Source organism: Chiloscyllium plagiosum, unplaced genomic scaffold (genome assembly GCF_037043375.1).
Source record: "Chiloscyllium plagiosum isolate Xiang-an unplaced genomic scaffold, Cpla_swu_hap1 HiC_scaffold_1, whole genome shotgun sequence".
Classification (NCBI taxonomy): Eukaryota; Metazoa; Chordata; class Chondrichthyes; order Orectolobiformes; family Hemiscylliidae; genus Chiloscyllium; species Chiloscyllium plagiosum.
Window position 1 is genome coordinate 134,539,094 of NW_028270139.1, and position 26,221 is coordinate 134,565,314.

Here is a 26,221-nt window from a genome sequence, read left to right on the forward strand (position 1 = left end):
ATTTCAGGTCAGGACCTTTGATCAAGACCGTTTCCAAAGAAAGGCTGGGTTCTAATGAAAGGTCATTGACCTGAACATTGACTCCATACAGAAACTGCCATATTTGCCAAGTATTTCTGACATTTCTAGCATCTGCAGTATTTTTGTTCAGGTAAGCGACAATTACTTCATGAAAAAGATGAGCAAAGATCCTTCAATGAACCCCGTTTCCCCAAAGCCTTTTTATTGGTAACTTGACCCATTGTCTGAGATAAGCACAAGTCAGAAGAGAGACACAGATGGCAGTGTGATGAGAAGTTATTTATATTTAGTAAGCTCTAGCAGTTTGGGGGAGGGTTAGTGAAGTTCAATGTAACAATGACCTTCAGCTGTAAACTGCCTGCCTGCTGTTGCTTGAGGCATCAGTTACAACACGTGGAAGTGGGAGCTGATGACGGTACTGCTGCTGATAGTCTGCTATCCAATGACATACTGAATAGAAATTTAAAGGGACTGACTACAAGTAAAAAGGTTTACTTGAAACCGCAGGCTTTCAGAGATCCAGCTCCTTCCTCAGGCGAGAGAGAGAATACATCAGTCACAAAATTTATAGAAAAAGATCGAAGGGTTATACAACTTATGCGAATGCATTGAACAAACCTAGATGGCTATTTAGTCTTTAATCATTTAGATTGGAGGTGCAGGTTTCAATTGATTAATATGTAACTCCCTGCCCCAAGATGTTGTATGGTCCTTTGATCTTTTACTGTAAATTCTGTGTCTGATGTATTCTCTCTCACCTAGCTGCCTGAGGAAGGAGCAGGGTCTCCAAACGCTTACGGTTTCAAATAAACCTATAACCCGGTGTCGTGTGATTTTTGACTTTGCCTCCCAGTCCAACACTGGCACCCTCACATCACAGTAAAAAGGAACTGACTTCCACTTACTACTGTAGGTGCAGTTCAGAATACTTCAGTTTCATTTGCCTTCATTTCACAATCCGACAGTTTCAACCATTAATTACAATGAAATCTGGTGCATAATCAAGTAAAACATTTTTCGAAGTGTCACCAATGCATACTGCACAAAGTTGTACAGTGCCAGATGATTCGGGTCAAGATGCACCGAGTTTATTTTGCTGGCCTGATCAATCAGCTGCCTATATACTAACTCTGGATTTCTCTCTCAAACTCTCTCTTCTCATTTAAGATACTTCTTAAAGTCTCTATGACAAAATCTCAGTGGCTTAGTGCCAAATGTTAAATGACGCTCATGTGAAGTACTATGGGGTAACTTACAGCATTAAAGGCAGCATAAAATTGCAAGTTGTTGTTGCTATTACAGTAGGCCTCAAGTCCTAGTTGTCCAGGCTAAGAGAAATGGGTTTTGGCTGTTGATCACTATTAAGTGAAGCCAACACAAAATTGTGGAAGTGAAATCAAACTGAACTATAACCTCCTCCAGTCAAATGACTTGTACCCCTTGCTGGCCAGTGGACGGAAGGATCAGGAACAAAGTGGTTGCTGGGCCACTTTAGAAGACAGTTAAGAGTCAACCACATTGCTGTGGGTCTGGAGTCACATGTAGGCCAGATCAGGTAAGGATGGCAGATTTTCCTTCCCTAAGAGGCATTAGTGAAGGGTTTTTATAAAAATTTATGTTGATTTCCAGGTTACCATAAGACTAGCTTGTATGCTTTCCTTTATTGGTCTGAGTATAGGAGTTGGGAGGTCATGTTGCAGCTGTACAGGGCATTAGTTAGGCCACTGTTGGAATATTGCATGCAATTTTGGTCTCCTTCCTTTCGGAAGGATGTTATGAAACTTGAAAGGGTTCAGAAAAGATTTACAAGGATGTTGCCAGGGTTGGAGGATTTGAGCTATAGGGAGAGGCTGAACAGACTGGGGTGTTTTTCCCTGGAGCATCGGAGGCTCAGGGGTGACCTTATAGAGATTTACAAAATTATGAAAGGCATGGATAGGATAATTAGACAAAGTCTTTTCTCTTCGGTGGGAAAGTCCAGAACTAGAGGGCACAGGTTTAGGGTGAGGGGGGATAGATATAAAAGGGACCTAAGGGCAACTTTTTCAAGCAGAGGGTAGCGCGTGTATGGAATGAGCTGCCAGAGGAAGTGGTGTAGGATGGTACAATTGCAACATTTAAAAGGCACCTGGATGGGTATATGAATAGGAAAGGTTTAGAAGGATATGGGCCAAGTGCTGGCAAATGGAATTAGATGAGGTTATGATACCTGGTCAGCATGGACAAGTTGGACCTAAGGGTCTGTTTCCATGCTGTACATCTCTATGACTCTATTTACTGAGTTCAACTTTCACCATCTACCAAGGAGTTATTTCAACTCACATCCCCAAAATATTAACCTAGGTCTCTGGATTAGTGATCCAGTGACAATCCTACTATGACACCTCCACCCTCTAATCTCTGGATTCAAAAAGTAGAAGTAAATGGGTTTTGGTTTTATTCTGTGAAAATGACTGCATTTTTTCCACAGTGCGTAAATAAAGCATTTCCAAGAAATCAGGTGACTTAGAGTAACTAGAGAAGCTGAAACGAAAACAAAATGTGCTGGAGAAACTCAGTGGGTCTGGCAGCATTTGTTGAGAGAAAAACAGAGTTAATGTTTTGAGGCCTTTGACACTTCCAAATGATCACAAGCCACCACCTCCAGCGTGAAGTCACCATCAAATAAATATTTTCCCAACCCCTCCTTTGTCAACATTCCCAGAGACCATTCCCTCCAGGACACTCTAGTCCACTCCTCCTTCACTCCCAATGCTTCCCCACATCCCAATGATACCTTCCGGCAATTGTAGGTGTAACATTTGCCCATTTAGTTCTTCCCTTCTCACAATTCAAGGCCTCAAACATACCATCCAGGTGAAGAAGTGTTTTTCTTCCACTTCATTCAACCTAGTCCACTGTATTTGCTACTCACAATAGTCTCTACTACATTAGGGAGATGAAACAAAGTCTGAATGACTGCTTTGTAGACACCTACATTCAGTCGGTAAAAATGACCCAGAGCTTCCAGTTACCTGCCACTTCAACACACCACCGTGTTCCCATGTCAACATTTGCGTATCAGGCTGCTGCAGTATGCCAGTGAGGCTCAGAGCAAACTGGAGGAACAACACCTCATCTTCCACTTTGGCACCTGACAGCCTTCAGGACTCAACATTGAATTTAACAATTTCACAGCGCGATCACCCGCTATATCAGTTATCCTTCCCTCACACCCCTCGGACCTATATTGTATGGGCTGCTCCCTGCATAGCTAACCCACTTTCAACTATTCACACTGCTCATTAGTTATTTATCTCTTGGCTTATCATCAATTGATCACCTTTTTACTCTCTGTCTCTCCATTTCCATGTTCTCTATTTACTCCCACTGCCACCCCTCATCTTTTCATCAGCATAAAAACCACCCTTATCCAGCTACTGATAGCTTAATGGAGCATCACTGGACTTGAAACATTAACGCTGTTTTACATACAGCTGTCATACAGCATGGTAACAGACCCTTCGGTCCAACCAGTCCATTCCATCCATGTTCCCAAACTAAACTAGTTCTACCTTGCCTATGCTTGGCCAGTATCCCTCCAAATTTTTCCTGTTCATGAACTCATCCAAATGTCTTTTAAACATCGTAAATGTACCCACATCCACCACTTTTTCTGGCAGTCTGTTCCACACATGAACCAAAGTTGCTCATGTCCTTTTCAAATCTTTCTCCTTTCACCTTAAAAATATACCCCTAGTTTTGAACTCCCCCATCCTAGGAAACAGACCCTTGTCATTCATCTTATCTATATTTCCACATATTTCTGGTGTTCTGGAACTATACATAATATTCCAAATGCAGTCATAGCAGATATACAGCATGGAAACAGACTCTTCGGTCCAACTCGTCCATGCTGACCAGATATCCTAAATAAATCTAGTTTCATTTGTCAGCATTTGGCCCATATCCAAACCCTTCCTGTTCATATATCCATCCAGATCTATCTAGACTGCTGCAATGTGACTTACCAATTTTTATAGGCTATGCTTGACTGATGAAGGACAACTAGGAGAAAGTGAGGACTGCAGATGTTCTCTCAACAGATGCTGCCAGACCTGCTGAGTTTCTCCAGCACACTGTATTTGTTTCAGGGTTCCACCACTCTCAGTTCTTTGCACTTATTTGACAACAGATGCTAACCTGGTGAAATCATTTTTGAAGTGTTGATTAAGTTTTGATCTTATGCCCCATGGGAATGAGGTTAGAGGCTATAAGCAGGGTCAGTTCAGAAGCAAACATCCATACCAGATATACTGTTAGCCCATCTAAAAGTCACTAGAATTGCTGTGTTTTTAGGTAAAAACAATGACTGCAGATGCTGAAAACCAGGTTCTGGATTAATGGTGCTGGAAGAGCACAGCAGTTCAGGCAGCATCCGAGGAGCAGTAAAATCGACGTTTCGGGCAAAAGCCCTTCACCAGGAATAAAGTCTGTGGGCAGAGATGACCATAAGAAGTTGCAAGACTCGGGACAAATCACACTGTGTGGCCATCCCTCTTCCTTGTGGTTCTCCAAAATTTCCCTTTGTTCCTTGGAGGTCTCTGCAGTGATACCATTCACCAGTGTCTTATACATTCCTCTTTTACTTAATAGATAACTATAACGACGTCCAAATAATTTTTAAAATCTCACAATCACCATCTTCAAACAAAACCCAAAACAAAATGGTTGAGGTTGCGTCATTAAGGTGAATATAATCAGCAATGGAATCAATGGTTATGAGGAAAAGCCAGGAGCTTGAAATTGAGGTTCATCAGATCAGTGATGATCTTATTGAATGGCCTAATTCTACTCCTAAGTCTTATGGTGTCACTCACCTATTGAAAGTTCACCTTATCTTTCATTGCTCCCCAGTGCTACAATCCCAAGCCAGTTGCTCCAATTCACTTCACCTTACAGACTGTTCTCTCTATCGTTCAGTGTCTCAGGGAGAGATAGTAGCAGAGAATCACATCTGATGAATGTGCAGAATGGAGACCCTTGTGTTCTTGTCAGTTGAGTAAGAAATTTAAATAGGAGTGATCTTTCATTGGGATCAAATATTTGTAAGGATATTGTTTGACTTTGCTGTTTATAGTAAGGTCTTTCCAAATTGTCATGTATATATGGTTTTACTCTGGAATTTGACTTGCCCTTTAATTGGGATTGTTACACAAAAAAAGTTTGCAAAATTGAACTTGTCATTTTCTTGGTGGAGTTGCACAAACCATCTTCGTTATGTGGCATTTGATGAAATAAGAAGTCTGAATGATAGGACTCAAAAACAAACTTCCAAGGTCCAAAATGGCATGAATGCATGGCTCAATGGCCTTCTACTAAGCTGGATTGAATTTTATGAGAATATTGCAAATGTGATTTTCAGACACTTCTGTAGGTATGAGCAATTACATTCAATGCAATTAGGTTGTCCCTCCCCTCCCCTTCAGAACATTCAGTACGGGATTCAACTGAGCAATTACCTGTACTATCATAAATTCACTGGAACAATGGTGGGTCAGGCCTCACTGTTCAGGCCTACACCAAAAGAGTACACACTCTGAACAAAGTACAATTCAGCATAGGAATAGGCTTTTTGCCTAACCAAGACTGCGCCAACACCTTTCTAAACTAAAAACCTTTTGCCCCTACACAATCATATCCCTCTATTCCCTGCTTTCCACATAAAGATGGCTCTTAAACATTGCTATTGTCTTTGCTTCTGACACCTCCCCAGGCAGTGCATTCAAGGTACTTTCCACATATTTCTGGTGTCTGGAACTATACATAATATTCCAAATGCAGTCATAGCAGATATACAGCATGGAAACAGACTCTTCGGTCCAACTCGTCCATGCTGACCAGATATCCTAAATAAATCTAGTTTCATTTGTCAGCATTTGGCCCATATCCAAACCCTTCCTGTTCATATATCCATCCAGATCTATCTAGACTGCTGCGACGTGACTTACCAATTTTTATAGGCTATGCTTGACTGATGAAGGACAACTAGGAGAAAGTGAGGACTGCAGATGCTGGAGCTCAGACAAGGACATGCAGGTCCTGGGCTTCCTCCACTGCCAAACCATTACCACCCAACGCCTCATATTCTGCCTTGAGACCCTGCAACCACACGGGATAAATATGGATTTCAACAGCTTTCTCATTTCCCCTCCCCCCACGTTATCCCAGCCCCAAGCCTCCAACTCGGCACCGCCCTCCAGACCCATCCATCACTCCTCCCTTTGACCTATCACCTTCTCCCTCACCTTCATCCACCTATCACTTTCCCAGCTACCTTGCCCCCAACCCACCCCTTCCCATTTATCTCTGTCTCGACCTACAAGCCTCATTCCTGACGATGGGCTTATGCCCGAAACGTTGATTCTCCTGTGCCTCAGATGCTACCTGACCTGCTGTACTTTTCCAGCACTCCACTCTCAACCAATGAAGGCAAGCAACGCCATGTGCCTTCTTGACTATCTTATCCACTGTGGTGAGATATTAAATGGCTCACAGACACTGTGAAACCATTCTTTGATTTCAGAAATACGTATCTATAAAGTATGGACTGATGTCACTCTCAAGGAAAATGAGCTGGAGCTATCACTTAGCCTGACATAGCATCTAGATCACCTTACATGGATGAATTACATAATCGCTGAAGCACCCTGACCTTCTCAGGACTGTTTTGCAATCTTCCCGTTGTCAAGTTGCAAACTTTATACTATACGCTAAAGGATATGATCCATTCCAACACCAGGATAGCTTTGATTAGCCTTAAAGTCAGATTTGAGAGAACATTAGCCCTAGAGTCATGAGATCTGGCTTCAGAGTGACATTAGATTAAGATGTATCTCTTAATAACTCTATTCCTTTAATTACTAAGTAACAAATGATGGCACACATGGCCAATGGTGCATTCTTGATATATGCTGACTCAAACAGGATGCCACTGTTGTCCACATAACCGGTCTCATTTGGTAGGAGGCAAAAATCAATTTCTGCTTCTCCTGATTGCTGTCCAGGATTTTTGCTAAAAATTCAGGTGTCAGGGGTTACCAGATAGGAAATGACTCTCATGGCTGAATAATCGTTTTGGCTCCATGCCTTAAGAATGATGTACAAAATCAATTCATGTATTATTTATATGAAACGCAGATGCAGAGAGTTATAAACATGGAGTTACATAGCATGGAAACAGGCCCTTCAGTCCAACTGGTCCATGGCGACCAGAATTCCTCAGTAGATCAACTCTCATTTGCCAGCCCATATCCCTCTAAACCCTTCCTATTCATATGTGTAGCCAGATACCTTTTAAAAGATGAAATTGTACTAGCCTCCACCACTGCTTCTGGCAGTTCATTCCAAACATGCACCACCCTCTGCATGAAAAAAGTTGCACCTCATGTCCCTTTTAAATCTTTCGCCTCTCACCTTAGATCTATGCCCTCTCATAAATCATCCAGCATTGATACAGACCCTTCCGTCCAATCAGTCCACATTGACCATGTTCCCAAACTAAACTAGTCCCACCTACCTGTGCTTGGCCCATATCCCTCCAAACCTTTCCTATTCATGAACCTAACCAAATGGCTTTTAAACATGGTAACTTACTTTGGCACCACTTACTTTGGCAGTTCACTCCAGACACGAACCAATATAAAAATGTTACCCCTCCTTTTTAAATCTTTCTCCTCTCACCTTAAAAATGTGCCCCTTAATTTTGGACTTCCCCACTATGGGGAAAAGATTTTTGGAAGAGAGATACCAAAGTTAATAGCAAATATTTTAATAGATATATTAAGAGACAGTGAGATGTAAAGAGGAATGGGGTCAAATTAGACATGCAGGTGAGACAGTAATGGCTAACAAGGAAATGAAATTTGTAAATGAGTACTTTGCATCTGTTTTCAGTAGGGAAAGAGGACATAATTCCAACAGTGCAAGGGATCCTAAAAAGTTGAGAAAAGGTAGAGGTGTATAGAGAACTTAGAAGAATATTAAAAAAATAGATAATTGAAGTAATAAGAAGACTTTAGCAAGATTCAAATGGTGGCCACCTCAGAGCATTAATTTAGTTGAAGAAATTGCAGATGTGTTAGTCAGTTTGTTCAAAGGACAAGATAAAAACAATGACTGCAGATGCTGGAAACCAGATTCTGGATTAGTGGTGCTGGAAGAGCACAGCAATTCAGGCAGCATCCGAGGACAGGCAAAATCGACGTTTCGGGCAAAAGCCCTTAAGGACACTCAATTCAGGAATATCTTGAGGGTTGAACATTGGAGACAGCCAAGAGAAAAAGCCCCAAGTACTTTCATAAAGAACCAGAGAAAAACTTTCAGATCAACTGCTTTGTTTTTAAAAAACAAAGTACACACTCAAAGCATTAACCCTTTTTTTCAAACACTGTTGTGCATTTCAAGACTTATTACAGCTTTCCAGAAACGTTTTTTTAAAAAAGCATCTACCAAGTTATTCAGAGTTTTGTTTTATTCACTCTTGGATGTGGTCATTATTGCCCGTCCCTAGTTGCCCTAGAGGAGGAGCTGGTGAAAATTATAAGTAGTTTTATATTTTCAAAATATGTTGATTCCATTTCAGTTTTGACAACAAAAATCAGATTGAAAGCTCAACAATGCTATTTTGAGGAACTATGTTAGTATGTTAAAGAGTCATTGAGAAAACACAAAATTGAAAAGCATATGGATGATATTTGATAACTACCAACTGCAACTAAAAGAATAATTACAAAAAAAGTCAACTTGCAACAATAATGTTTAAAAGTTAAATTTTTATTTTCCTGTCTCAATTTTTCTATTTCATATAATCACTGCATAACAGTTAAAAATCTATACACTGCCACCACAGCTCCATACAAGGCAGCACAAACAGTATTTACATTTTTCCAGAAAAAAATCAATACTGAGCAGGGGCAAAACAAAGTCCATAATTAGTGCAATCTCACAAGATCAAAATTTACATGCTGAGGATTATTTAGAATTGCTCCCTTATATCGCGCATAAAACATTTGTAATAATTCTATACAATTTTTATGCTTTAATGAAACTTACAAGCAATATAATACCTCAATTCCTTTTGTTCTCGCTGTTATCATTGTGGGCACTGGTCTTCAGTAGAAAATAACATTTATTCCATTCCCACACAAAAGAATTTAACAGAAAAATGATATAAAATGTCAATCGAAAGATGGTTCTGAAAATACAAACTAACCCTCACACTGCCTGGGTGTCCAGATTTAAACAGTAGTAGTTGTGGAGGTGAATATGTATGCTTGTTTGTTACACACTAGAACTCTGATTTGCTACATGGTGAAATTCTGCACTGTAATACCTCTAACTAGCAGATAAGCAAATTCCCTCTTTATTTACTCCTTTTGATAACATTAGATTGCACCCTCTTTATTTAGTTCCCATTTTGTTTTTTATGATTTTTGAATTTCTTCCAACCAGCTAAGTTCCAACGTGAATCATACAACTCTCTGTACTGAGCAAGTCTATTTGGAGTTCATGCACTGGTCATCATCTCAAGTTTGTCCTCTTTCAGCCATAACTATGATCTACTCAACGGTTTCTTCGACCTCCTTCCCAAGTTTTTCCCTTCAGGTTCTGAATCATGCTTGGGTATGTTCCCATGGATACTGTTAAGCCCCACAATCTATCATCAGTGGAAATTCTTCAAATACAAGCTTAGACACCAAATGTAGTCAGAATATTTTACAATGAAGGCATTGTAACCAAACCAAATATTATTTTTCACCTTACATTATATATACATACAACTTTCCACATGGATCGTTGCATAATAATTCAGAGATGATAACAACCAGACCTCCTTAATTTTGGCATACTATAACTGCTGCAAAACATTAAGGCTAATTATAATGCTCCTAGCTCCAAACATGCTCAGGTCACTTTACTCAGGATCAAAACAAGACAATATCTGATGAGCTTGGCTCAATATCACACATCATTGCACATTTACTCAGAGCCCTTTGTAACTTAACTGGAAAGATGAAGGTTAGGAAGATTAATCTGAAGGAAAAACATATTTTATCCGCTTTACCTGACTCAACCTCAACACCAAATGGGCAGACTCTACTGTTACTGCTCAGCCTGTTAAATTTACCTGTTTTTTAAATTCTTTCCACGCTTCCCAAATCAGTAAAGAATTCTTTACTGGGCCACACTTTGAAATGAGCATGTGAATCATGCTGCATCACAACTTGAAACAATCAGCTGAAGAGATGTCCTCCAATGTTCTCCCATAACACTACTTAAGTCATTGCTCAGTCCTCGATTACAAAGATTCAGGGGCACAACATATGCCAAAGATTATCAAATACATAAACCATCCGCAATTTAAACAAAAGCATTAGAAAAAACATCACAACAGGGCATTAGATATGCCACTGAGTTGAACACCAGCAGTGCATTACAGTTTCCCCAGAGATTTCACTAATGAGGAAAGTTAATGCATAACTTATTCATGATGCCCAATACGAGCTTCCAGGTTTCTAAAGTATTAAATGCCAAGATATTGATGCAAACAGTTTCCAAGAATGTTATGTGCTGATTCTGGTCACTCATTTGTCATAGGATATCCATTGAATATTGCTGATACACACATACAGCAATAGAAAATGGAGAGCAATAAATATGAAAGCACAAAATTTGCACAAAAATTACAACATAATGTGTGCTGAAAACCACAAAAAGTGTTAGTGATAATGGTTCACGCTTTATTTTAGCAAAGGTAAATTTTTGTAGGGAAAAGATTTAAAACAAGTTGTTTGAATATTGATCTGCAATTTTAGGGAGGGATAGATCCATTATGAAAATGAAAATGCAATATTATTGAGTGAGGGTAAGTGGTGACATAGATAAAGGATAATGTAGGGATCTAGTTTAGTCTCATTTAATTCAGAAGTAACATTTGTTTGAATAATAATTCATTCGATAACCTAAATTAAACTTCAAAAAAGATTTGCATTTTACCACTGGAGCCAAGCACAACTTGGGTTAAGACAGAATGCATAACAGTTAAACAGGCAAGGATCCATGGCTACTTACTACCTTTCTAAGAAGCCAGCATTCCCTTCATAGGTGAGGATTCATGAGCATGTCAAGCAAACCTTAATGTAACAATTTGTTTTAACAGCCTTTGCACTACTGGAACACACTTCACCTCTTTTTGCTCTCCATCTATTGAACTGGAAGTTCCTCTCTAGTGAACAAGCATGCCAACATTAATGAAAACTTTCCTGTTCAAGAAAGACCTTCACTGCCCAGGTTTTAATTTTATTTACTTTTCCCAAAGATTCAAGCAATGGCTCTTTCACTTTGTCCTGAGGTGGAACACATTTATTGCAAAATTATAAAAACAAGTTGAGAATCTTGAAGATGAGAAAATGATTTTGTGGTCTGTAAACCGATGCAAATTTGTACAATGAGGATCACAAAGCATGGTTAAGTAGTAACTCAGCAAACACACTGTGCGATGCAGTGATGCTATTCCACCTGAAAGTAGCAGTACTGAGATCCAATACTTTTTTTTAAAAAAAGCCCTTCTCTGTAGAAACAGCATTATTAAGTGCTAGATATGATAGCATCTACGTGTTACTTTTCAGGTGGAGTTGTCCATTATCACTCAGTATTAAGCAACAGGCATATAAAACTAGGTTATCTCCACTATTTGAAGAAGGTGCCACGGTATAAAGTTGGTTTAGATTACATTGTGCTGTAAGATTTTAGTTTAAATTAGATAGAATACGAGTTTGGTTCTGGTCATGTGATAGTACCATAAACCCAAGAAAAACTTGTCAAATAGTAAAGTTACCCTCTCAAATACCAGTTAAGCCTTTAAGACATTGGGCAGTTTTGCTTTTTAAACATGACATGTATCTGAGGTTATATACCTTGTGTATAAAATGCCTTCTTTTGACCTTGTGATCATCAAAATCCATAACCAAAAATTCAGGTGGATGTATTGTCTTTAATTTGAAAGGGGAGGGTCCTTTGCTTTTCTTTGCCACATGTGTTTCGGGAAGCTGACTATCATGGTCTAGGAACCTGCAGACAAGAGTCTACTGTAGCCTGCCAACAGCTTAGTAAGCAACCTCTACAGATAAAAACTGCAATTGTCAAAAGCAGAGCATCAGCCCATCCTTGGAATCTAATCACTTTCAAAGCAATGAAGATACTGCACTTTAAATTTAAACACTCCCTAATCTGTCCCAATTTAAACAACCTAGTATAATTAACATTAGACACTAGCTGAAGGAACTCAGGAACAAAAAAAATCTGTTGTTACTTAAACATAAATGCACAAACTTTTAATACTAGATGTTTTGGAAAAAAGCAAGAAGACCCTGACTAACACAAATTAAATCAAAACTCAGACACTATTACCACATAAACCAGGTTTTAGTGACTTTTAAGAATAACCGCTTACATCAGGTAACCAAAAAGGCACGTTTCCACATAAAGTCTCCAGGAATTCAGTCTTGGTACTCATTCAGTACTCTCCAAGATGGTAAGATGAACAAGTCTTTGATCTGCAATTGAAGGCTGCTGAAACACTTAGCACTGCTTCAATTTGCAGGACCCATTTTCAACAACTTTATAAATAAATTTACCACAGTGCTAATGCAAACATATCTGCACAGATAACAGTTTTCTTAATGTATAGAGGGTATAGGACAGCTCCCAACACTGCCTTCCTTCAAGCACTTTTCTCTACTGGCCATTCTTTACATAAAATTTGCATGGCTGTGGGGAAAAACAGGTTGAAGGACTAATTAGATGCTTCCATACTGAATGACTTCTGTATACTGCAAGATTCTATGATTCACAGGGTCTGTACCTTTTCCACCACAGGGAAGCATCACATACAATATCAATTCCGTCTTCATGTGCAACTACGTATATGTAACTTTCTGGCACAGATCATGGGCAGGGGGGTCAAGCTGATGTCAGCAAAGAGTATAAACCTGAGAATATTCTGATCCATTTGAACCAGTACAGTTATGCAATTACCCAGTGAGCTACTCTTTCATCTTGGTGTACATCACCAAATAAAACTTATCTGAGCATAACAGGTAAATCAAGTGCTTATAAAAATGCATTGTGTTGCACAGCTATTATAGTGTCATGCACTAAGTTTCTTCCAAGATTTTACAAGTTTTATTTCAGGCCACCATATCATGAGTGGTAACCAGACAATCTAGAAACTAAAATGATAAAGATGCCTGAGGGATAAAATAAGCCACAAAGTTAATGCAGCATTCAGTACGCTACTACTGATACTTCAAATTCCCTTGGGTAGAAAACATAATGGGAATACAGTTTTCAAAACTATTTGTTCCTGGCTGTTTCAAACTTTGGAAAAAGTTCTTTTTTTTTTTACAAATTATTCCTTCCAATTACAGTCCAATGGAAGCTTTGGGAGTAAGATTTTTCTTTTGGTCCTACCTATAACTACTTTCTTTTCCAATCAAAATGAAATATCAACATATTCCTATCAAATAAGAGGTTTAAACAAAAACCTTAGTGATCAGTTGAAGCTTTCTTACTTGTTCATTCCACTGTTTAAATAGCTTTGATGGGGAGAAATTATTTATTATAACTATGTTTATCTGACTATATTTCAGCAATTTATTTTACTGAGATAATAACTAAAATCAATGCTATTGGAATAAGAATGAATAATGTTCTTTCACTTATAATTCTTTACAATTCATTTTCGCATACTGCAATTTTAGCAGCTGAGAAACACTCTGCAATTACTAAGACCAACTGAAACCTTTTGAAAATTAATACAAATTAGGACTACCCATTGAACAGACAGACACAATTACTTTTACTCAGTAACTAATCAAACCTTTTTAGTATGACAGAAGCATGGATTAAGCCACTAATAAACTTAGATTCACTGATAGATTAAGGTGATGAATGACTTTATATTTTCCTTTGTGGCTGTGCATTACTAAGGGCATCAATAGGAATTATAGGAGGAAGGATCTTCTTTGACTGAAATGATGGCACATATTGTAATTGGTGAGTCAACACTACACATGCAAGCTCAGAGCCCTATCATTTTGCCTTTATTACAGAAGCCCTGTCACTAACCTTAAATAAATTTATATTTTGCTGAACTAGCAGATTTAATTGAAAATTGCTGCTAAAATTTCTAGTGAATTTAAATGCAGTACTTAAATGTCAAATTAACTCAAAAACATCTAAGTCCAAGTTAGGCATGCCTAATGTGAATCCTGAAACCTACTAAATAATCTGGGGACTACATAAAATACAAACTATTTTAGAAACAGAGCCACTTAAAAACATTCAGTCGCCCAATATGAGACCCATAATGTTGATGTATTGACATTTTAAGACAAATGTGAAACATACCTTTTTGGATAGTACTGGATGTTGAAAAATACAGAAACTTCACTCAATGAAAAAAGCAAAATAACAACTTTTCAAATCTTTGTGAACAATAGAAAGGAGCCACTGAGCATTTTTTCCCCTCTACTCTTTGTCATCTTGCACCACTGAACAAAGACAGCACATGATAATTGCTCACAGCAAGTATCTGCGTCTAGCATCTTCATCAAGGGTAAGGTCAACAACCTCTGGAGCTCCACTCCAGGTTGGCTGAGAGACGGCAGCCCACGAATGCATTTGTTGTTGCTGGACCCTGCTGCAATATGAATGAGAATTCTGCTTCCATGATGAACAGCTCTGGATTACACCGGGTCTAGTCTGAATTGATCTGTTTGCAAGCAATTAAAAAAAAATTACCATCATCATTTCAAAGTCCCTTTAGCTTTTGAAATTCACTTATTAAAAAATAATAATCAGCTTTTCGTTTAAGGATCTGCATCATCATCAGCCAACTTGCCGTGAATGTTGCTCCTCCAACAACCAGTAGGAAATACATGAGATTATGACAACACTTACCACATCAAAATGTTCCAACGCTAAAATGAACATTTAGTACAAAAGCACAATGGAGCTAGTTGCATTTAATTGGCAATTCCCTTCATCTCCAAGGCAGTAACTCATGGAAGGAAAATAATTTGTTAAGTTCAAATAGCCTTTAAATATCCCTTCTGCATGATTAATTCTTTGTATGCAACTTTGAAAAGTACACAGTCACCAGCTCGTGCCACAGACAGCACAGCAAATTGTAGTGCCAGTCTGTCGCCCAAATAAATAGAGATGGTTAGTAATGTAGCAGGAAGGGCAGCTGGCTGTAAAACCACCTGCCAACTGTAAAACTGAGAGTGAATATGAAGGGTGATCAAAGAGTATTGTGGCACCATATAAGATTGGAAAAGTCAAAAAAGGAAGCTTGGAAAGGAGTGAAATGACTGAAAGGAATCACAGAGGAATTTAATCTTTTCCTTTGTACTTCTAGCAGGGATCAAGACAGTACTTATGTTAGAGAAATTGATCCTTTTTTTCATCTCTTTAAGCATGAAATTCTGAAACCAAATGCAGGGTGCCCTTTATGTGACTGAAACAAAGTGAACCGAAGGAGTTGCCAGCCTGTCAGCTTTACCTGCTGCATGTGTCTGGATGCAGAAAGCAATAAATACATTAGTGGAAGTGATATGCGCAAAAATGAATACATTGCATTCACCTTGTGCTTCCTGGAAAATGGGGCTGTGATAGATAGACAAAAGGAGGCAGATGATATTCCTTCATGCATAATACTGAAGTTGAAATTAATACTTATAAATCCCTTTTTATAAATTATAAAATAAAGCAGTTTGCGATACAATATATAATGTCAGTAATTCAAAGGGCAATATCAACTCTACAGCTAATATTATAAATCCTATTATGGTGGTAGGATTTAAGGTAAGGTTTCGAAGAATTTAAGTTCAAGAACAAAGAAAATGAATTCAGAAAAAAGTTCATTTTTAAACATGAGAATGGTAATAGGAAAAAATAAACTGAAAAAATCCATCAATGTGGAAATATAACAGCATTGGGAACAGTTAAAAAATTGATCAAAAGACTCAAATGAGAAACAGATCTGACAAAAACATCTGCCTGTAATGACACACCACTAATTAATAAAGAGAAACGCAAAAATGCACTAAACATAGGGCATTACAGCGCAGTACAGGCCCTCGATGGTGCGCTGACCTGTGAAACCAATCTGAAGCTCTCCTAACCTACACTTTAGGGCGGCATGGTGGCTCAGTGGTTAGCACTGCTGTCTCACAGCACCAGGGTCCCAGGTTCAATTCCAGCCTCGGCCGACTGTCTGTGTGGAGTTTGCACATTCTCCCCGTGTCTGCATGGGTTTCCTCCGGGATCTCCAGTTTCCTCCAACAGTCGCAAAGATATACAGCTCAGGTGAATCGGCCATGCTAAATTACCCATAGTGTTAGGTGCATCATTCAGACAGAAATGGATCTGGGTGGGTTACTCTTCGGAGGGTCAGTGTGGACAAGTTGTGCCGAAGGGCCTGTTTCCACACTGTAGGGAATCTAATCAAATCTAATCATTCCATTATCATCCATATATTTATGCAATGACCAAAGCTGGCGAGTCTACCACTGTTGCAATTTTAGAATAACAGAAATCATAAACAGGGAAGCTATATTAAACATTAATAGGACCACAACTGGAATCTATGCATAATTCTGAACTTCACATAGAAAGGATATCAAACACTAGAAAAGATTTATTAGGATAAGAATTGTGAGATTATTGCCAACAAGTGAGGCTCTTTCCTATAGAAAAGAGAAGACTTACTGAGGGCTGACCTGATGGAAGCCTTGAAAATTTGAAATGGTTCAATAGGGTAGTTGTTGAAAAGGTTTCTCCACATATAAGGGAAAGCAGATTTAATGGTCATCGATGCAAAATAAACATTAAAAATTCAAAAGGGGAATTCTGGAGAAAACTCTTTACCAATATAATAGTAAGAAGATGAAACTCACTAGTATAGGCTTAGACAACTAGCATATGCAGATTTAAGGAGAGGCTTGACAAATACTGGGGAGCAAGGAAGGGACATAGATAGGTTGTTTCACATTTTTAAAAAAAGGTATGGGAGGAAGGTTAAGGAGCATAAATTCTGGTACCAACCTCCTGAATTGAATGGCCTGCTTTGCAATTGCAAATAATATGTAATACTGTTTAATTTGGCCTCAGATCAGAATACAGGTTTACCATTTTTGCAGTTCTACCTTAGTTATTTCTGCTTTAATCTTCTACAGTGAATTGTGATGCGAACATTTTCTCAATATGCTTGTCATTTATCAGAAATTGCTATTTTTAGATTATGACTGCAAGGCTTTGGGATTTTCCCAATGTTCATGTCCAAGACAGACGCTTGTACCTTGTATCTTCTTGAATTCCTACAATTTCGACCTCACTATCAGAGGAGGCAATTTGGATTTCTTCTTTTAATGGTACAGAGAAACCTGAAGAGTCATTAACTATGAAGCTCTCTTCTCCTTGACCTGGAAGGAACCAGAAAGCACAAACAACCTTAGTGCGAGCATTCAGACATGCTTTACTTGGACAAAATACACTGTCCCAGCAAATGAATAACCACCAATAATTCAAATACAGAGAAAATGCCCCTGAGCAAAATCCTAAACCATCTCTGAATACTCACCTCCTTTCCCAATATTGTGCAACTTCTACTTCAGTTTCTTATTTTTCTGCATTTCTTATATGTAGCACTTCTATCTAAAAAAAAATTATCCCTGGCAAAAGAAGAGGTAGGAAATTTTAGGGTGAACTCAAGTACTCTTGTCTGAGTAAGAAGGTTTAAGGGCTCAAATACAACTCCAGGATTTGGGTTCTAGGGTGAGAGTGACATTTCAATAATGTTCTCGGATGTGCTCATTGTCAATTTCCAAATGAACCATGAAAGTAAGGCTCATCTGCCTAACAGGTGAGAATTAAGGCAGTCGTGGCACTATTTGGAGCTGCCCAAAAGATCTTCTAAAGCATTGGGCACAGGTCCAACACTTCTACCAAAGTGGATGAATCATTTATTCACATAATTGCCGTTTCCAAGTGCTTCTCTTTATTCCATCATGGAATGTGGGCATTACTGGCTAGGCTAGTATTTATTATCCATTCCTAATTGTTTTAGAAGGTGCTGATGAACTACCATGCTAAACCATTCCAGTCCTTCTGTTTCAAGAAGGTAGCTTAGACCTTAACTTTGCTAGTTGTTTTAAGCAGGTGTAGAGTAGATATTCTATGAGAAAAGCCGCTGGCCAAACCACTTAGTTTTAAATAAAGCAGAATTTACTTACAAGATTACTGAATGAAACACAAACAAAAAAGAACAGAGTACAAAATAACTTAACCTATCCGAAAACCCAACAGATTATCCCAACTTAATGATGCTGTTCCCAATACAGAACAACCTCGATTATTTGAACAAGATGGGTAGGGAGCATTTTGTTCAGATAACTGATCTGATCGTAAACAAAGGAAGCCATGCTGAACATAATTACATAAAGAAGCATATTTACAGAGTTTTTATTTCATTCAATCAATAAAATGCATACAAATACTGGATACTGCTTAAAAATTCATGTGAAATTTTCGCTGACATTTTCCTTGGTTTTATCCCGGTCCTCGACAGCAGCCACATCTTTCTGCTCAGTGTCGTCCCGCCGTCCAGACTAACCAAGTGTTGTCCCTCCCTCCTCAGCGACTGCCGAGCCCTTAGAAAGAGAGAGAGGCGCAAAATACGGGGGAGCATGACAGAGAGGGAAGACGTTTTAACAGATTTCAGTTTCTGTCCTCTCATCAACTTTTTTTTAGCAGGGGTAATGTGTTCCTCTTGTCTCCCCTCGTCGAGTTTTCCTCCTGTTTATTTTCACATGCGCTAACTTGTGATGGGGAGATTTGCTCTTCCCATCACAAAAAAGTTACATTAAATTTTCTTGTCAGCTGAAAGATATTGAACTACTTTTTGGTTGGAAAAAATGTCGTCATCGGATAACGGGAGGAAAAAACGGAAGCAAAAAGTACGAGCACATTTTTTGACTTAACTCTCCAGAGAATGAGCTGAGGATATTAATTGTTGGGTTTGCAAAATGGAGCGAGTCAATGTTGAGAGGGAATCTTGCTGTTAGAGCACACAACTCAGACTTGCACATACATTGTTCTTGTGCGTTTACAAACCTTTGTCCTTGGGCAAAATAAGTATCAGAGAGCTTTTTTGGATAAAATGTAAGACTTAACTTGAACGTCACGCCTCGAGTATATATTTGAAGTTAATTATTTATTAAAGCATACTTGCATCTATATTCCTGTTCAAATTTACAAAATGATGCATTAAATGGATGAGGAATAGAATTTTCCTACTTCAATTAAAATGTACAGAGACCTTGAGATCTTGTTTGGATAATCCGAAATTTGGACAATTGATGTTCGGGTAACCAAGGTTGTTTTGTACTTGCAACAATCCCCATAAACACCCCTTGACACAAAAGGTAAAATCAAATAGGTTCTTACAGGAGAGAAATCAGAGAGAGATCATCTTGGTCCAGCAGCTTTTACAACACTTCTGCTAAAAACCAAACCAAATCAGAGAAAAGCTGAGCTGGGAGAACTGGCTGCTCCCCTTTCATTGTACAAGCTTTTATTTTGAAAAGCCTGAAAGCTTGTTGCCTGAGGCAGTATCTGTCAGCTATAATCAAACTGCCCTAAAACCCTTCAACTTCAACTTTTTGGAGTCTGTATATGTAACCTCTCTGAAAAAAAAAAACAAGGACAACATAAACTTGTTAAAGGAGCAGCTTCATTACACTTGGAATGTTAAGATCTTGTTGCATGGACCTTCTTACTTACAGAAAAACAACAACTGCACTTGAAATAACCTTAATTTGTGAATTAGGTTTGGATATTTCCACGGATAAGGATAAGGCAAAAAAAAATGTCAATGGATGTTTTGATTTTTCCAGAACTCAGGTTTACACTCCATAGTTAAGAGAAATTTTGCAATACAACTAAAGGTAACTCAGCCTTCCTCCCGAAGGAAACGTGTTTGGCACATCAATGAATGTAGTCATCAATGCATAAATAATCAGATTTTCACAATACTAAGCACATCAATACATTCCTAAGTACATGCAGATCTCAAGGTAACTTTACATGCACTGTGCATTATGCTAAAACAATATTGTAAGAAATGGAGATTCACAAAATCACACTTAGATTCACAATATTGTGCATAATTGCCAAAACTGTGAAAGTGTTGGTATCTAACTACAATAGTGTGTGGGCATCGAATTGAAAGCAAGAATGGATGGGGGAAGAAAACGCAAAATGTGACAAAGGTTAGTGGCAAACCAGAGGAATGATGAAGTTTTCCCACAAAAGATCACATAAGAGGGAGAAATTAAACTAAGGGCAAACTAATAAGTTCAGTAGAAGAAACTAACATGCATTCCAAATACACTAAATAATTAAGAAGCTAAAGCAAAGAGGATATAAAGACAATGTAGAGAAAAAAAAACATGGCCTGATGGGTCATACCCTAGGATTTTAAACTAAGTAGCTACATAAATAGTGGATGCAATAGTAGTAATCTTCCAAGAAACCTTAGGCTCTAGAAAAGGCAAAAAGGATTAGACAACTGCCTGTGTAATAAAATCAAGCAGAGTCAGCAGGACTTCATGAAGAGGAAGTCCATGTCTGACAAATATACTACATTCTTTGAGGAGGTAACAAGCAGGATAAAGGGCACGTTATATATCTGGAACTCTCAAAAGGGGTTTGAGAAGGTATCACATCCAGGCTACTTAATAGGATAGGAGAATATGGTTTGGGGGCAATGCATTCACAAGGATAGAGAATTGGCTCATTCATAGAAGGAAGACTGTCTGAATAATGGGGACATATTTTGTAAAGCAACCTGTAATTAGTTGGAGTGCCACTGCAATCTGTGCTCGGGCCACAATTATTTACAACATATGTTTATGACTTGGACGAGGGAAGTGTTGAATTAGGCAAGTTGGCAGATGACACAAAAATAGATGGGAAGGCACGTAGAGAGGATGATAATATAATCAGGGCAATGTGAGATTATGCACTTTGGTAGAAAAGCTCAATATTATTTAAAGATTGCACAAAGCCGTAACACAGAGGGATTTGGTTGTCCTCAAGAATATTTCACAAAAGGCTTACATTCAACTGCAGCAGGTAATAGGGAATGGAGTGTAAAAATAGAGAAGCTTTGCTAAAACAATATGAGGCACTAGTCATACCTAGAATACTGTCAACAGTTTTGTGCCCCTTATTGAGGAAACAATATTCTGAAATTAGAGACAGTTCACCAGGTTGATTTCAAGTATGGAGCCATTTTCTTGTGAGGAGAGATTGAGGGGGTTGAGCTGGTTCTCGTTGCCATTTAGAAGGAGAACAGACCTTATTGAAGTATATGGTACCCTTAGAGGGTTGATAGAATAGATGTACAGGAGTTATTTTCTCTTGCAGGTGAGTCTAGGACCACAGGGCATATCTCAGAGTAAGGCATCACCAACTTAAGACCAAAATAAGGAGGAATTATTTTCTCTCAGAGGCTAGTGAATCTGTGGAATTCTTCACCATTGAGAGCTGAGAAGGGTGGATTGTTGAGTATATTCAAGAATGAGGTAGACAAATTATTGTTTCAGTAAGGGAATCAAGGGTTTTGGGGGGAAAAAGGTAGTAGAAGTGGAGTGGACGTATTATCAGATCAACCACTGAATAGCAGAACAGACTTGACGAGTTGAAAGGCCTACATCTGCTCATACATCTTATGGGCAAGCTCAACAAAGCAGCCATTGCAGCCTAGCCTAAAAGCTGAATACTTTGTATTTATACTAATAATTCCCCATTTGCTGAATTTTGAAACAAATAAAAAGTCACCAGGGCCTATTCTTGAGTACTTTCCAAATGTTATGATCAATGAGGAGAACGTGAGGACAGGAGATGCTGGAGATCAGAGTTGAAGAGTGTGATGCTGGCAAAGCACAGCCAGTCAGGCAGCATTCAAGGAGCAAGAGAGTCAATATTTCAAGTATAAGATCTTCATCAGGAAAAAGGAGCAGCCCTAGGGGGCTGACAGATAAATTGGAGGGGAGTGGGGCTGGGGGGGAAGGTGCTGAGAATGTGATAGATAGATGAAGGTGATAGGTTGGAGAGGAGGATGGAGCCGATAGGTGGGAAGGAAGATGTACAGGTAGGACAGTTCAAGAGGATGGTGCCAAATTGGAAGGTTGGATCTGGGATAAAGCGGGGAGAGGGGAAATGAGGAAAGGAGTGAAATCCACATTGATCTCACGTAGTTGGAGGGTCCCAAGGTGGAAGACAAGGTATTCGGTGGCTACAGTTTGGTGGTGGAGGCAGCTCAGGACTTGCATGTGGATGTAACACAATTGTTCAGCAGGAATTAATATAGTTATACCACCAAAATTACTTCTAAAAAAAAAAGGCAGAGGAAAAGTAGATATAGCAAGAGTTTCTCAAAGGACTGACCTGCAATGCATTGTTCCAACAGTCCTCGGTTTCTAACAGTGTTCACTTTAAACTCATGATGTCCAAAAGAGAATTGCTCCTGAACAGCAGCAGCTGCAAGAAGACTGTCGACGTTCAGAACATCTGGGTCGGAGTTAGTGTCAGAAATATCATAGTGTGCTATCACTGGAGGTCCATCTGAGAACAAACACAACAGATAATTAATTTTCATGTACAGATGGGAAGATGCACAGGAAAGGTAGAAAAAGAATAAAAATTATGATAACTTCAAGTTGTTAAGTAAAAGTGCTATCTAAAGTGATGAGCCTCTACTATTCCTCCATTTTTGATCTTCCACATTCTTAAGTGCAGTACTGTCTCCAGCAGACACACAAGCAAGGCAGCTTCTAAAAAATGAAATAGCTGCAAAATATTTGTTTTTAATTAAAATACGTTACTTGGGTAAAGGCAAGGCGGTGCATCAAGCTTTTCAAGCTCAATGCATTTTGCAAATTCACCACAGATTTGAAAATATGTCGCTGATAATCTGAAAATTAAGCATAAAATGTGGACAGGACTATAGGCATGACCAGGAACTGCAGTTTTAGTACATATACTGTATACAAATATATACAACCAATGACCAAGAATGGCAGTGAGGAAACGGGCAGGATTAGAGACACTATTCCCAAGAACTGTCTACATAAACAGTCTTAATCATCTGTACTTTTAACAATTCTTTGTGAATTTTAAAAAGGACCTTTTGCAATTGCCTCACACTGATTCATCTCCCACCATCCATCCTAATTGAATCAGCTCTAGCCTCATTTTGAGACTCCAAACAATTATATAAAGCATGTTTCAATACCTTCCCTAAATTTCACCTCAGTTACCCTTTTCATGTTGGTCTGAGATTTACCCTAATATGTAGCTATGTAAAAAGATGCAAAGCAAAAACATCAAGTCATACTTGGCTGTTGCTACGTGGTATACCTATTATATTTAGGATGAGTTGTCCACACCAGAATTCACTAGGTTGAATTTTGAGTCTTGAACTCAAACTCTGGCTGGCAAAACAATCAATTGCTCATCATAATGCATCTCTCAATAGATAGAGTAGATAGAGTAAAAGGAAGAATTAGGGCGAGGAGAGAACGACCTTACAAATCACAATGTTTCACATAAGATAATTTGCAATATCACAAATTATTGCTTATTCTATATCCCAATCTTTTCTAGAGCTAAAAGGGCCATCTGATGGAAGTTGGTCAAAACACAGAGGTACACGGGTATACATATTATTTTTCGATAAATACTTTATGCCAGGGTTGAACATTTGAATATACTTGGTACAGAAAACATAAATTAACACGTCACAACATTTTAGAAAATAAAATCTCATCAGAGCTACTGGGAGAAAATTGTACAAAATTTCAATTAAAACAGAAATGTATTGCTGCTAAGCCCAACTCTCCACATTGTGAGCACATAATATAATTGCCTGTATTATTTTGAAGTTAGTCTTTCATCCTTTCCGTTTTCCAGCTGGATACTCTCAGGCTTCATTCTCCAGTGAAGAGATGACCTAAAGAAGTTACTCAACCTATATCACACTGTAACGCTGATCAGCTTTACAATCTTGATTTTCTACTCAGTGCCTCCCCAGCCAACTGAGATTGGGAAAACTCACTCTATTCTAAGGGCATAAATCCACATTTTGCACAATGTTTTTAAACAAATTCTGACATGAATGAGATATGAAGAATTGTGTAAAAGCTAGCACATATTTGAAGACAACACACTTGGCTAACCAAGACACAAAAACGTGAAATAAGTCAATAGGCAGAAAATAAAATATCGGATGAACATGTAGGTTTTACAGGTGGTAGATGGAGAAAGAAACTGGGCTGGCAAGTGTCCAGCTGTCACAAGCACAAAGGAAGTCACTTGCAGTGTATAACTAGGCAATGTTTTTGAGGTGACAAAGATTAGAATCCAAGTTTTAGCTCTGATTTGAAAGGGATTCTTTAAAATAAGGAGACAGGGTCATGTTAGCATATGTTGTAAAAATTCCAGAAACAATTTTCAGATCCAGAATTTCTCTGAGTGAACTCCTTCACTTCTACCAATTCAAAATGTATTCAGTGCTGCAGTAAAGATCATACGTCAGATAATTTCACAGCATTTAGACCACATGGATCTTCAGTACAGCATGAATACTGCATGAATGGAGGAGGGGGCTTACTGGTAATGTCAGAGTCCCAGGTTAATGTTCTGAGTGGACGGATTCAAATCACATCGTGACAGATGGGAAATTTAAATTCAATTTTAAAAATCTGGATAAAAGGTTAGTCAGATGGTGACAATGTAACCACTATCAATTGTCAGAAAAACTTATCTGGTTCACTAACGGCCTTTATGGAAAGTAATGTATTGTTCTTAGCTGATCTGACCTACATGTGACTAGAGACCCACAGCAATGTGGTTGATGCTTAATTGCCCTCTGAGTGGTCTAGAAGGCCAATCTGTGCAAGGACATCTAGAATGGCCAACAAATGCTGTCCTTTCTACAACACCCACATTCTATACAAAGAAAAAAAAACTCATTAAAACTAAAGTGATAGAGTAAATGAAGCAAGCTGTCATTGCTACAGTATTTTCCAACTTCTGACATTCATTTCTCAAAAACCTATTATCTGCCTTCAATGACTACATTCCACTAAGGATCACATAATCCTAAATTAGCTACAAGACCAGTTTCAAACTATCCATAGCTGGAACATCTCCAATCTGACAAATTTCTTTCACTTAATATCTCTCAAGTTAATATCAAGAGATATAAGTCTTGATACCATATTTTAGAACTTGATAGTCAAGTGCTGAATTTCTTCAAATTCACAATACAATCATATAATAGCTAATAGTTAGCACCTAATGACTATCTTTTATAGCATTCATCAGTCCTTGCAGCATATTAGCATGACATTTGCTAGTATTGTGTATTAATTTAAGCTTGATCCAAACTTAAATCTTACGCATAAACTATTTATCTTGCCAATTGCAATCAGTAGTTACATGTTTTTAATAAATAATTTGTGCCCCAGATTTGAGATGTCGAGATTTATAAACAGATAAATTATGTCAAAGCAGATGTCCCACTTTTTTTCAAACAAAACATTTTACCCTACAAGTTTTGTGAAAAAATATGTTTGAAGAAAGTAAAACATGGTTTAATAATTTGAAGCAGCCACAAGAAGAAAAATATACTATTTCTGGAACAATCAGTTTAGAAATATTTTGATTCCTGCAGTTTCAGAGGCATAGCACCAACTGAAATGTGACGCTATAATCAAAACAAGGGAGATGATTTAAGGGACTGTGCAAATAAACATTTTACTTCACATTTTAGAAGTGAAGATAATTTTTAGAAAAGCATTTCTGTCATGTGAAGGAGGACTTCTATTAACCATTAAACATGGAGACTATTAGATCCTTTGGCCCACGATGTTGTGCCAAACGTGACACCAAATGAAACTAACCCTTTCTGCCTACACTTAGTCCATATCCCTCCATTCCTTGCATATTCATGTGCTTATCTAAAAGCCCCTTAAATGCCCCCATTGTATCTGCCTCCCCAGCAGCATGTTCCAGACTCCCACTGCTC

The 26,221-nt window shown here is 38.4% G+C and overlaps 1 protein-coding gene across 3 annotated transcripts in view; it reads right to left on the minus strand.

Annotated features, from left to right (window-relative positions):
• Nucleotides 1-8,816: 8,816 nt before the first annotated feature.
• Nucleotides 8,817-26,221, minus strand: part of ark2n (arkadia (rnf111) N-terminal like PKA signaling regulator 2n) — a 126,984-nt gene continuing 109,579 nt past the window's right edge. For all 3 annotated transcript variants that reach the window (XM_087990949.1, XM_087990950.1, XM_043713464.2), the window contains 3 exons: nucleotides 22,579-22,755; nucleotides 17,426-17,549; nucleotides 8,817-14,836 (listed from right to left, as the gene is read on the minus strand). In XM_087990949.1, the coding sequence (XP_087847075.1) occupies nucleotides 14,644-14,836; nucleotides 17,426-17,549; nucleotides 22,579-22,755 (494 nt within the window). In that variant the 3' untranslated portion in view covers nucleotides 8,817-14,643. The remainder of the gene's footprint in view (nucleotides 14,837-17,425; nucleotides 17,550-22,578; nucleotides 22,756-26,221) is intronic.